The following is a 14,560-nucleotide window of genomic DNA, read 5'->3' as shown; positions in this document are numbered from 1 at the left end:
CTGTGGTGACACCTGCCATAGACCTCTGTGGTGATACTAGCCATAGACCTCTATAGTGACACCTACCATAGACCTCTGTGGTGACACCTGCCATAGACCTCTATGGTGACACCTGCCATAGACCCCTGTGATGACACCTGCCATAGACCTCTGTGGTGACACCTGCCATAGACCTCTGTGGTGACACCTGCCATAGACCTCTGTGGTGACACCTGCCATAGACCTCTGTGGTGACACCTGCCATAGACCTCTGTGATGACACCTGCCATAGACCTGTATGGTGACACCTGCCATAGACCTCTGTGGTGACACCAGCCATAGACCTCTATGGTGACACCTGCCATAGACCTCTGTGGTGACACCTGCCATAGACCTCTGTGGTGACACCGGCCATAGACCTCTGTGCTGACAACTGCCATAGACCTCTGTGGTGACACCTTCCATAGACCTGTGATGACACCTGCCATAGACCTCTGTGGTGACACCTGTCATAGACCTCTGTGGTGACACCTGCCATAGACCTCTGTGGTGACACCTGCCATAGACCTCTATGGTGACACCTGTCATAGACCTCTATGGTGACACCTGTCATAGACCTGTGGTGACACCTGCCATAAACCTCTGTTATGACACCTGCCATAGACCTATGTGATGACACCTGCCATAGACCTCTATGGTGACACCTGCCATAGACCTCTGTGGTGACACCTGCCATAGACCTCTATGGTGACACCTGTCATAGACCTGTGATGACACCTGCCATAAACCTCTGTTATGACACCTGCCATAAACCTCTGTTATGACACATGCCATAGACCTCTATGGTGACACCTTCCATAGACATGTGGTGACACCTGCCATAGACCTCTGTGATGACACTGGCCATAGACCTCTATGGTGACACCAGCCATAGACCTCTGTGGTGACACCTGCCATAGACCTCTGTCATGACACCTGCCATAGACCTCTGTGGTGACACCTGTCATAGACCTCTATGGTGACACCTTCCATAGACCTGTGATGACACCTGCCATAGACCTCTGTGATGACACTGGCCATAGACCTCTGTGGTGACACCTGCCATAGACATCTCTGGTGACACCAGCCATAGACCTCTGTGGTGACACCTGCCATAGACCTCTGTGGTGACACCTGTCATAGACCTCTGTGGTGACACCTGTCATAGACCTCTGTGGTGACACCTGTCATAGACCTCTGTGGTGACACCTGCCATAGACCTCTGTGATGACACCTGCCAAAGACCTCTATGGTGACACCTGTCATAGACCTCTATGGTGACACCTGTCATAGACCTGTGGTGACACCTGCCATAAACCTCTGTTATGACACCTGCCATAGACCTCTGTGGTGACACCTGCCATAGACCTCTACGGTGACACCTGCCATAGACCTCTGTGATGACACCTGCCATAGACCTCTGTGGTGACACCTGCCATAGACCTCTGTGGTGACACCTGCCATAGACCTCTGTGGTGATACTAGCCATAGACCTCTGTGGTGACACCTGCCATAGACCTCTGTGATGACACCTGCCATAGACCTCTGTGGTGACACCTGCCATAGACCTCTATAGTGACACCTGCCATAGACCTCTGTGGTGACACCTGCCATAGACCTCTGTGGTGACACCTGCCATAGACCTCTGTGGTGATACTAGCCATAGACCTCTATAGTGACACCTACCATAGACCTCTGTGGTGACACCTGCCATAGACCTCTATGGTGACACCTGCCATAGACCTCTGTGATGACACCTGCCATAGACCTCTGTGGTGACACCTGCCATAGACCTCTGTGGTGACACCTGCCATAGACCTCTGTGGTGACACCTGCCATAGACCTCTGTGATGACACCTGCCATAGACCTGTATGGTGACACCTGCCATAGACCTCTGTGGTGACACCAGCCATAGACCTCTATGGTGACACCTGCCATAGACCTCTGTGGTGACACCTGCCATAGACCTCTATGGTGACACCTGTCATAGACCTCTGTGGTGACACCTGCCATAGACCTCTGTGGTGACACCGGCCATAGACCTCTGTGCTGACAACTGCCATAGACCTCTGTGGTGACACCTTCCATAGACCTGTGATGACACCTGCCATAGACCTCTGTGGTGACACCTGTCATAGACCTCTGTGGTGACACCTGCCATAGACCTCTGTGGTGACACCTGCCATAGACCTCTATGGTGACACCTGTCATAGACCTCTATGGTGACACCTGTCATAGACCTCTATGGTGACACCTGCCATAGACCTATGTGATGACACCTGCCATAGACCTCTATGGTGACACCTGCCATAGACCTCTATGGTGACACCTGCCATAGACCTATGTGATGACACCTGCCATAGACCTCTATGGTGACACCTGTCATAAACCTCTGTTATGACACCTGCCATAAACCTCTGTTATGACACATGCCATAGACCTCTATGGTGACACCTTCCATAGACATGTGGTGACACCTGCCATAGACCTCTGTGATGACACCTGCCATAAACCTCTGTTATGACACCTGCCATAAACCTCTGTTATGACACATGCCATAGACCTCTATGGTGACACCTTCCATAGACATGTGGTGACACCTGCCATAGACCTCTGTGATGACACTGGCCATAGACCTCTATGGTGACACCAGCCATAGACCTCTGTGGTGACACCTGTCATAGACCTCTATGGTGACACCTTCCATAGACCTGTGATGACACCTGCCATAGACCTCTGTGATGACACCTGCCATAGACCTCTGTGGTGACACCTGCCATAGACCTCTGTGGTGACACCTGCCATAGACCTCTGTGGTGACACCTGCCATAGACCTCTATGGTGACACCTGCCATAGACCTCTGTGATGACACCTGTCATAGACCTCTATGGTGACACCTGCCATAGACCTCTGTGGTGACACCTGCCATAGACCTCTGTGGTGACACCTGCCATAGACCTCTGTGATGACACCTGTCATAGACCTCTATGGTGACACCTGCCATAGACCTCTATGGTGACACCTGCCATAGACCTCTGTGGTGACACCTGCCATAGACCTCTATGGTGACACCTGCCATAGACCTCTGTGGTGACACCTGTCATAGCCCTCTATGGTGACACCTGCCATAGACCTCTGTGGTGACACCTGTCATAGCCCTCTATGGTGACACCTGTCATAGACCTCTATGGTGATACTGGCCATAGACCTCTGTGATGAGACTCCAGTAAGGTACACATTACACAGCCGGCTCTTCATGTCTTCTGCGCCAATCATAGGTCTGATTATAACAGACAGATAGCCAATCACAGACGGGAATTGTGGGAGGTGGTCTTGTCTCCTCTTGTCTTGTCACTGATGCAGCCTCGCCCCCAGCAATCATAGTGCGTCATGGCCCCCACTAATGGCCCTCACCACGAGACCTTATCCCCTGCTTCTATTAGCTGAGCCGGGGCTCCGCAGTGAGCTGCGGGTGGACGCCATGTCTTACCATAGTTATCTCCGCAGAGGTATGTCCAATGGGGTATGTTTGTTCCGCCGCGTCACGTCTCTTCTCACCTCACACCGCGCAGCTCCAGTAACCAACTGTCGCGTCTCCCGCCCGCTGCCCCTGCTTATAAGACTCATGCGGTGCGCTCGAGCGTGTCTGCCTCTACTGATTGGATGAAATTGCAATGAGGGCGGGAAATTATAACCAGTCAATCTCCAGTTATCTCTACAGGTAGCGCGTGCAGGCTGTGATTGGTTGCTAGGCAGCTGGGGACAGCAGTGATTGGTTGGCTGCTTATGGACTCACTGCGCGGGAAGATTGTTTCTAACGGTCGCTTGAGGTAACCCTCAACTGAGGTAACCCTCAAGCGACCGTTAGAAACAATCTTCCCGCGCAGTGAGTCCATAAGCAGCCAACCAATCACTGCTGTCCCCAGCTGCCTAGCAACCAATCACAGCCTGCACGCGCTACCTGTAGAGATAACTGGAGAGTGACTGGTTATAATTTCCCGCCCTCATTGCAATTTCATCCAATCAGTAGAGGCAGACACGCTCGAGCGCACCGCATGAGTCTTATAAGCAGGGGCAGCGGGCGGGAGACGCGACAGTTGGTTACTGGAGCTGCGCGGTGTGAGGTGAGAAGAAGAGACGTGAAGCGGCGGAACAAACATACCCCATTGGACATACCTCTGCGGAGATAACTATGGTAAGACATGGCGTCCACCCGCAGCTCACTGCGGAGCCCCGGCTCAGCTAATAGAAGCAGGGGATAAGGTCTCGTGGTGAGGGCCATTAGTGGGGGCCATGACGCACTATGATTGCTGGGGGCGAGGCTGCATCAGTGACAAGACAAGAGGAGACAAGACCACCTCCCACAATCCCCGTCTGTGATTGGCTATCTGTCTGTTATAATCAGACCTGTGATTGGTGCAGAAGACATGAAGAGCCGGCTGTGTAATGTGTACCTTAACTGGAGTCTCATCACAGAGGTCTATGGCAGGTGTCATCACAGGTCTATGGAAGGTGTCACCATAGAGGTCTATGACAGGTGTCACCACAGAGGTCTATGGCAGGTGTCACCACAGAGGTCTATGGCAGGTGTCACCACAGAGGTTTTTGGCAGGTGTCACCATAGAGGTCTATGGCAGGTGTCACCATAGAGGTCTATGGCAGGTGTCACCATAGAGGACTATGGCAGGTGTCACCATAGAGGTCTATGGCAGGTGTCACCATAGAGGTCTATGGCAGGTGTCATCACAGAGGTCTATGGCCAGTGTCATCACAGAGGTCTATGGCAGGTGTCACCACAGAGGTCTATGGCAGGTATCACCATAGAGGTCTATGGCAGGTGTCACCATAGAGGACTATGGCAGGTGTCACCATAGAGGTCTATGGCAGGTGTCACCATAGAGGTCTATGGCAGGTGTCATCACAGAGGTCTATGGCAGGTGTCATCACAGAGGTCTATGATAGGTGTCACCATAGAGGTCTATGGCAGGTGTCACCATAGACGTCTATGGCAGGTGTCATCATAGAGGTCTATGACAGGTGTCACAATAGAGGTCTATGATAGGTGTCATCACAGAGGTCTATGGTAGGTGTCACCATAGAGGTCTATGGCAGGTGTCACCATAGAGGTTTATGGCAGGTGTCATCACAGAGGTCTATGGCAGGTGTCACCACAGAGGTCTATGGTAGGTGTCACCACAGAGGTCTATGGCAGGTGTCACCACAGAGGTCTATGGCAGGTGTCACCACAGAGGTCTATGGCAGGTGTCATCACAGAGGTCTATGGCAGGTGTCACCATAGAGGTCTATGGCAGGTGTCACCATAGAGGTCTATGGCCAGTATCACCATAGGGGTCTATGGCAGGTGTCATCACAGAGGTCTATGGCAGGTGTCACCACAGAAGTCTATGGCAGGTGTCACCATAGAGGTCTATGGCAGGTGTCATCACAGAGGTCTATGGCAGGTGTCACCACAGAGGTCTATGACAGGTGTCACCACAGAGGTCTATGGCAGGTGTCATCACAGGTCTATGGAAGGTGTCACCACAGAGGTCTATGGCAGTTGTCAGCACAGAGGTCTATGGCCGGTGTCACCACAGAGGTCTATGGCAGGTGTCACCACAGAGGTCTATGACAGGTGTCACCATAGAGGTCTATGGCAGGTGTCATCACAGAGGTCTATGGCAGGTGTCATCACAGAGGTCTATGCAGGTGTCACCACAGAGGTCTATGGCAGGTGTCATCACAGAGGTCTATGGCAGGTGTCACCATAGAGGTCTATGGCAGGTGTCATAACAGAGGTTTATGGCAGGTGTCACCATAGAGGTCTATGACAGGTGTCACCATAGAGGTCTATGACAGGTGTCACCATAGAGGTCTATGGCAGGTGTCACCACAGAGGTCTATGGCAGGTGTCACCACAGAGGTCTATGGCAGGTGTCACCACAGAGGTCTATGGCAGGTGTCACCACAGAGGTCTATGGCAGGTGTCACCACAGAGGTCTATGGCAGGTGTCACCACAGAGGTCTATGGCAGGTGTCACTATAGAGGTCTATGGCAGGTGTCACCACAGAGGTCTATGGCCGGTGTCACCACAGAGGTCTATGGCAGGTGTCACCACAGAGGTCTATGGCAGGTGTCACCACAGAGGTCTATGGCAGGTGTCACCACAGGTCTATGGCTGGTGACACCACAGAGGTCTATGGCAGGTGTCACCATACAGGTCTATGGCAGGTGTCATCACAGATTTCTATGGCAGGTGTCACCACAGAGGTCTATGGCAGGTGTCACCACAGTCATCACAGAGGTCTATGGCAGGTGTCACCATAGAGGTCTATGGCAGGTGTCACCATAGAGGTCTATGGCAGGTGTCATCACAGAGGTCTATGGCAGGTGTCACCATAGAGGTCTATGGCAGGTGTCACCATAGACGTCTATGGCAGGTGTCATCATAGAGGTCTATGGCAGGTGTCACAATAGAGGTCTATGATAGGTGTTATCACAGAGGTCTATGATAGGTGTCACCATAGAGGTCTATGGCAGGTGTCACCATAGAGGTCTATGGCAGGTGTCATCATAGAGGTCTATGGCAGGTGTCACTATAGAGGTCTATGATAGGTGTCATGACAGAGGTCTATGATAGGTGTCACCATAGAGGTCTATGGCAGGTGTCACCATAGAGGTCTATGGCAGGTGTCATCACAGAGGTCTATGGCAGGTGTCACCACAGAGGTCTATGGCAGGTGTCACCACAGAGGTCTATGGCCGGTGTCACCACAGAGGTCTATGGCAGGTGTCACCACAGAGGTCTATGGCAGGTGTCACCACAGAGGTCTATGGCAGGTGTCACCATAGAGGTCTATGACAGGTGTCACCATAGAGGTGTATGGCAGGTGTCACCATAGAGGTGTATGGCAGGTGTCACCACAGAGGTCTATGGCAGTTGTCACCACAGAGGTCTATGGCAGTTGTCACCACAGAGGTCTATGGCAGTTGTCACCACAGAGATCTATGGCAGGTGTCAGCACAGAGGTCTATGGCAGGTGTCACCACAGAGGTCTATGGCAGGTGTCACCACAGAGGTCTATGGCAGGTGTCATCACAGAGGTCTATGGCAGGTGTCATCACAGAGGTCTATGCAGGTGTCACCACAGAGGTCTATGGCAGGTGTCATCACAGAGGTCTATGGCAGGTGTCACCATAGAGGTCTATGGCAGGTGTCATAACAGAGGTTTATGGCAGGTGCCACCATAGAGGTCTATGACAGGTGTCACCATAGAGGTCTATGACAGGTGTCACCATAGAGGTCTATGGCAGGTGTCACTACAGAGGTCTATGGCAGGTGTCACCACAGAGGTCTATTACAGGTGTCACCACAGAGGTCTATGACAGGTGTCACCACAGAGGTCTATGGCAGGTGTCACCACAGAGGTCTATGGCAGTTGTCACCACAGAGGTCTATGGCAGGTGTCACCACAGAGGTCTATTACAGGTGTCACCACAGAGGTCTATGGCAGGTGTTACCACAGAGGTCTATGGCCGGTGTCACCACAGAGGTCTATGGCAGGTGTCACCATAGAGGTCTATGGCAGGTGTCACCATAGACGTCTATGGCAGGTGTCATCATAGAGGTCTATGGCAGGTGTCACAATAGAGGTCTATGATAGGTGTTATCACAGAGGTCTATGATAGGTGTCACCATAGAGGTCTATGGCAGGTGTCACCATAGAGGTCTATGGCAGGTGTCATCATAGAGGTCTATGGCAGGTGTCACAATAGAGGTCTATGATAGGTGTCATGACAGAGGTCTATGATAGGTGTCACCATAGAGGTCTATGGCAGGTGTCACCATAGAGGTCTATGGCAGGTGTCACCACAGAGGTCTATGGCAGGTGTCACCACAGAGGTCTATGGCCGGTGTCACCACAGAGGTCTATGGCAGGTGTCACCACAGAGGTCTATGGCAGGTGTCACCACAGAGGTCTATGGCAGGTGTCACCATAGAGGTCTATGACAGGTGTCACCATAGAGGTGTATGGCAAGTGTCACCACAGAGGTCTATGGCAGGTGTCACCACAGAGGTCTATGGCAGTTGTCACCACAGAGGTCTATGGCAGTTGTCAGCACAGAGGTCTATGGCAGGTGTCACCATAGAGGTCTATGGCAGGTGTCACCACAGAGGTCTATGGCAGGTGTCATCACAGAGGTCTATGGCAGGTGTCATCACAGAGGTCTATGCAGGTGTCACCACAGAGGTCTATGGCAGGTGTCATCACAGAGGTCTATGGCAGGTGTCACCATAGAGGTCTATGGCAGGTGTCATAACAGAGGTTTATGGCAGGTGTCACCATAGAGGTCTGTGACAGGTGTCACCATAGAGGTCTATGACAGGTGTCACCATAGAGGTCTATGGCAGGTGTCACCACAGAGGTCTATGGCAGGTGTCACCACAGAGGTCTATTACAGGTGTCACCACAGAGGTCTATGACAGGTGTCACCACAGAGGTCTATGGCAGGTGTCACCACAGAGGTCTATGGCAGTTGTCACCACAGAGGTCTATGGCAGGTGTCACCACAGAGGTCTATGGCAGGTGTCACCACAGAGGTCTATTACAGGTGTCACCACAGAGGTCTATGGCAGGTGTCACCACAGAGGTCTATGGCAGGTGTCACCACAGAGGTCTATTGCAGGTGTCACCACAGAGGTCTATGGCAGGTGTCACCACAGAGGTCTATGGCAGGTGTCACCACAGAGGTCTATGGCAGGTGTCACCACAGAGGTCTATGGCCGGTGTCACCACAGAGGTCTATGGCAGGTGTCACCACAGAGGTCTATGGCAGGTGTCACCACAGAGGTCTATGGCAGGTGTCACCACAGGTCTATGGCTGGTGACACCACAGAGGTCTATGGCAGGTGTCACCATACAGGTCTATGGCAGGTGTCATCACAGATTTCTATGGCAGGTGTCACCACAGAGGTCTATGGCAGGTGTCACCACAGTCATCACAGAGGTCTATGGCAGGTGTCACCATAGAGGTCTATGGCAGGTGTCACCACAGAGGTCTATGGCAGGTGTCACCATACAGGTCTATGGCAGGTGTCATCACAGAGGTCTATGGCAGGTGTCACCATAGAGGTCTATGGCAGGTGTCACCATAGACGTCTATGGCAGGTCTCATCATAGAGGTCTATGGCAGGTGTCACAATAGAGGTCTATGATAGGTGTTATCACAGAGGTCTATGATAGGTGTCACCATAGAGGTCTATGGCAGGTGTCACCATAGAGGTCTATGGCAGGTGTCACTATAGAGGTCTATGATAGGTGTCATGACAGAGGTCTATGGCAGGTGTCACCATAGAGGTCTATGGCAGGTGTCATCACAGAGGTCTATGCCAGGTGTCACCACAGAGGTCTATGGCAGGTGTCACCACAGAGGTCTATGGCCGGTGTCACCACAGAGGTCTATGGCAGGTGTCACCACAGAGGTCTATGGCAGGTGTCACCACAGAGGTCTATGGCAGGTGTCACCATAGAGGTCTATGACAGGTGTCACCATAGAGGTGTATGGCAGGTGTCACCATAGAGGTGTATGGCAGGTGTCACCATAGAGGTGTATGGCAGTTGTCACCACAGAGGTCTATGGCAGTTGTCACCACAGAGGTCTATGGCAGTTGTCACCACAGAGGTCTATGGCAGGTGTCAGCACAGAGGTCTATGGCAGGTGTCACCACAGAGGTCTATGGCAGGTGTCATCACAGAGGTCTATGGCAGGTGTCATCACAGAGGTCTATGCAGGTGTCACCACAGAGGTCTATGGCAGGTGTCATCACAGAGGTCTATGGCAGGTGTCACCATAGAGGTCTATGGCAGGTGTCATAACAGAGGTTTATGGCAGGTGTCACCATAGAGGTCTATGACAGGTGTCACCATAGAGGTCTATGACAGGTGTCACCATAGAGGTCTATGGCAGGTGTCACTACAGAGGTCTATGGCAGGTGTCACCACAGAGGTCTATTACAGGTGTCACCACAGAGGTCTATGACAGGTGTCACCACAGAGGTCTATGGCAGGTGTCACCACAGAGGTCTATGGCAGTTGTCACCACAGAGGTCTATGGCAGGTGTCACCACAGAGGTCTATTACAGGTGTCACCACAGAGGTCTATGGCAGGTGTTACCACAGAGGTCTATGGCCGGTGTCACCACAGAGGTCTATGGCAGGTGTCACCATAGAGGTCTATGGCAGGTGTCACCATAGACGTCTATGGCAGGTGTCATCATAGAGGTCTATGGCAGGTGTCACAATAGAGGTCTATGATAGGTGTTATCACAGAGGTCTATGATAGGTGTCACCATAGAGGTTTATGGCAGGTGTCACCATAGAGGTCTATGGCAGGTGTCATCATAGAGGTCTATGGCAGGTGTCACAATAGAGGTCTATGATAGGTGTCATGACAGAGGTCTATGATAGGTGTCACCATAGAGGTCTATGGCAGGTGTCACCATAGAGGTCTATGGCAGGTGTCATCACAGAGGTCTATGGCAGGTGTCACCACAGAGGTCTATGGCAGGTGTCACCACAGAGGTCTATGGCCGGTGTCACCACAGAGGTCTATGGCAGGTGTCACCACAGAGGTCTATGGCAGGTGTCACCACAGAGGTCTATGGCAGGTGTCACCATAGAGGTCTATGACAGGTGTCACCATAGAGGTGTATGGCAAGTGTCACCACAGAGGTCTATGGCAGGTGTCACCACAGAGGTCTATGGCAGTTGTCACCACAGAGGTCTATGGCAGTTGTCAGCACAGAGGTCTATGGCAGGTGTCACCATAGAGGTCTATGGCAGGTGTCACCACAGAGGTCTATGGCAGGTGTCATCACAGAGGTCTATGGCAGGTGTCATCACAGAGGTCTATGGCAGGTGTCATCACAGAGGTCTATGCAGGTGTCACCACAGAGGTCTATGGCAGGTGTCATCACAGAGGTCTATGGCAGGTGTCACCATAGAGGTCTATGGCAGGTGTCATAACAGAGGTTTATGGCAGGTGTCACCATAGAGGTCTGTGACAGGTGTCACCATAGAGGTCTATGACAGGTGTCACCATAGAGGTCTATGGCAGGTGTCACCTCAGAGGTCTATGGCAGGTGTCACCACAGAGGTCTATTACAGGTGTCACCACAGAGGTCTATGACAGGTGTCACCACAGAGGTCTATGGCAGTTGTCACCACAGAGGTCTATGGCAGGTGTCACCACAGAGGTCTATGGCAGGTGTCACCACAGAGGTCTATTACAGGTGTCACCACAGAGGTCTATGGCAGGTGTCACCACAGGTCTATGGCTGGTGTCACCACAGAGGTCTATGGCAGGTGTCACCACAGGTCTATGGCAGGTGTCACCATAGAGGTCTATGGCAGGTGTCACCATAGAGGTCTATGGCCAGTATCACCATAGGGGTCTATGGCAGGTGTCATCACAGAGGTCTATGGCAGGTGTCACCACAGAGGTCTATGGCAGGTGTCACCATAGAGGTCTATGGCCAGTGTCATCACAGAGGTCTATGGCAGGTGTCACCATAGAGGTCTATGGCAGGTGTCATCACAGGTCTATGGAAGGTGTCACCATAGAGGTCTATGACGGGTGTCACCACAGAGGTCTATGGTGGGTGTCACCACAGAGGTCTATGGCAGGTGTCACCACAGAGGTCTATGACAGGTGTCACCACAGAGGTCTATGGCAGGTGTCATCACAGAGGTCTATGGCAGGTGTCATCACAGAGGTCTATGCAGGTGTCACCACAGAGGTCTATGGCAGGTGTCATCACAGAGGTCTATGGCAGGTGTCACCACAGAGGTCTATGGCAGGTGTCACCACAGAGGGCTATGGCAGGTGTCATCACAGAGGTCTATGGCAGGTGTCACCATAGAGGTCTATGGCAGGTGTCATCACAGAGGTCTATGCAGGTGTCACCATAGAGGTCTATGGCCGGTGTAATTTTCATTTGATAAAGGTGTATGAGCACTTTTTTTTGGGCGTGAGCTGTAGACTTTATCACTACCTTTCGGGATCCATATGACTTTCAGATCTTGTTTTATTCAATTTATATATATATATAGATATAGATAGATATATGTTTTTTCTTTGTCGCTCCTTTGGGAGACCCAGACAATCGGGTGTATAGCTTCTGCCTCCGGAGGCCACACAAAGTATTACACTTAAAAGTGTAAAGCCCCTCCCCTTCTGCCTATACACCCCCCCGTGCATCACGGGCTCCTCAGTTTTTATGCTTTGTGCGAAGGAGGCAGACATGCACGCAAGCTCCACAATTTAGTCAGCAGCAGCTGCTGACTATATCGGATGGAAGAAAAGGGGGCCCATAACAGGGCCCCCAGCATGCTCCCTTCTCACCCCACTCTGGTCGGCGGTGTTTGTTAAGGTTGAGGTACCCATTGCGGGTACATAGGCAGGAGCCACATGCTGTTTTCCTTCCCCATCCCTTAAGGGCTCTGGGTGAAGTGGGATCCTAATCGGTCACCAGGCACTGGGACCGTGCTCCCTCCGCAGCCCCTGGGGAATCTGCTGGACAGGAGCCGGGTATCTTCAGGGACAAGGCCCTGCTACTGTGAGGTACTCTGTGTCCCCTTGGGGACGGCGCATGGAGCGCTTGTGTCATACACGCTGCAGCACTGCTGGGTGTGTTAGTGCGCCGGGACTACCGCGCTGACCGCGCTTGTTTGCCGGCCGCGCTTATAACTTTAGTCCCCGGCTTCTGCGGTCTAGTACCGCATATTCCCGCCCCCAGGCCTGCCAGTCAGGGGAAGGGCGGGACGCTGCACTGGACGTCAGCGCTGAGGGCTGGAGCATACTTTGTATCCTCCTCCCCCCTCACTGAGCACAGTGGGGCACCAGATTCCCGCACTTTCTAGGGCACGCCCACGGCCCCCTCCTCCTCACAGAACGCCGGCAGCCATTCCTGTCAGCACTTCTGAAGCTGGAGAGGAGAGATAAAACGGCTCTGGGAGGCCCAGGCAGGGAATCTGGTGGTCACACAACCGCTTTGGGCGGTCGGTAAGCAGCACCTGTTTCTAGGTGCTGGCCCCACTGAGTGCCGAAGTGTATATATATATATATATATATATATATATATATATGCTTATATGCTATACATTTACTCTGTACGGTCGCACTGTTGGTTTTTGGCTATATACCCTCCCGGATTGTACTCAGAGGAGACAACAGCATGTCGTCCGCAAAAAGCAAGGGTGCCAAAGCACAGGCTTACTTTGCAACCTGTACCTCATGTGCGGCTATGCTACCGGCAGGTTCCACTGACCCTCATTGTGTGCAATGCTCGGCCCCTGCGGCACTTACTCAGCCGGAGCCTCTGCCACTGGTGGCCCAGGTGGATCCACCTGCTACCACTATCCAGGTGACAGGGACGGAGTTTGCAGTATTCGCTGACAAACTTTCTGAGACTATGGATAAATGGTCTGCTCAGATACTAGAAGCCTTGCAGTCCAGGCCGGTAACACAGGCCCCGGGCACTGTTGAATCATTGACCCCAGGCCCCCCTCTGTTGGAGCAGCAAAGTGCTCCTGGGGTGACTCATAGGTCCCAAGGTGAGGTCTCTGACACGGACCGCAGTCCCAGACCGCCTAAGCGGGCTCGCTGGGAGCCTCCCTCGACTTCATCACACTGCTCAGGGTCTCAGCAGGAGGACTCTCTAGAGGATGAAGTGGAGGTGGCAGATCAGGATTCTGATCCTGAAGCCGCTCTCAACCTAGATACACCTGAAGGTGACGCCATAGTGAATGACCTTATAGCGACCATCAATCAGGTGTTGGATATTTCTCCCTCAGCTCCTCCAATTGAGGAGTCAGCTTCTCAGCAGGAGAAATTCCGTTTTAAGTTTCCCAAGCGTACAATGAGTACGTTTCTGGATCACTCCGACTTCAGAGAGGCAGTCCAGAATCACCATGCTTGTCCAGATAAGCGCTTTTCAAAGCGCCTTAAGGACACACGTTATCCCTTCCCACCTGACGTTGTCAAGGGTTGGGCTCAGTGTCCCAAGGTGGATCCTCCAGTCTCCAGACTGGCGGCTAGATCCATACTTGCAGTGGAAGATGGGGCTTCACTCAAAGATGCCACTGACAGACAGATGGAGCTCTGGTTGAAATCCATCTATGAAGCTATCGGCGCGTCCTTTGCTCTGGCATTCGCAGACGTATGGGCACTCCAAGCTATCTCAGCTTGTCACTCACAGATTAATGCAGTCACACGTGCCTCTACTCCGCAGGTGGTGTCCTTAACCTCTCAGGCGTCGGCGTTTGCGTCCTACGCCATTAATGCTGACCTGGACTCTGCGAGCCGTACGGCGGTAGCATCCGCCAATTCAGTGGCAGTCCGCAGGGCCATGTGGCTACGTGAATGGAAGGCAGACTCTGCTTCCAAAAAGTTCTTAACCGGTTTGCCATTGTCTGGCGACCGCTTGTTTGGTGAGCGATTGGATGAAATCATTAAACAATCCAAGGGAAAGGACTCA

The 14,560-nt window shown here is 52.4% G+C and overlaps 2 protein-coding genes across 2 annotated transcripts in view; one reads left to right on the top strand and one right to left on the bottom strand.

Annotated features, from left to right (window-relative positions):
• LOC142263277 (tubulin alpha-3 chain-like) overlaps positions 1 to 3,688 on the bottom strand; it is a 72,083-nt gene extending 68,395 nt beyond the window's left edge. The window contains exon 1 of the mRNA XM_075332206.1: positions 3,511 to 3,688. Coding sequence (XP_075188321.1) covers positions 3,511 to 3,513 — 3 coding nt within the window. The 5' untranslated portion in view covers positions 3,514 to 3,688. The remainder of the gene's footprint in view (positions 1 to 3,510) is intronic.
• A 347-nt stretch (positions 3,689 to 4,035) lies between these two features.
• Positions 4,036 to 14,560, top strand: part of LOC142263276 (tubulin alpha-3 chain-like) — a 47,319-nt gene continuing 36,794 nt past the window's right edge. The window contains exon 1 of the mRNA XM_075332205.1: positions 4,036 to 4,215. Coding sequence (XP_075188320.1) covers positions 4,213 to 4,215 — 3 coding nt within the window. The 5' untranslated portion in view covers positions 4,036 to 4,212. The remainder of the gene's footprint in view (positions 4,216 to 14,560) is intronic.

This window comes from Anomaloglossus baeobatrachus, unplaced genomic scaffold (genome assembly GCF_048569485.1).
Source record: "Anomaloglossus baeobatrachus isolate aAnoBae1 unplaced genomic scaffold, aAnoBae1.hap1 Scaffold_2567, whole genome shotgun sequence".
Classification (NCBI taxonomy): domain Eukaryota; kingdom Metazoa; phylum Chordata; class Amphibia; order Anura; family Aromobatidae; genus Anomaloglossus; species Anomaloglossus baeobatrachus.
Note: the sequence above shows the minus strand (reverse complement) of the source record. Positions and strands in the feature narration are given on the sequence as shown.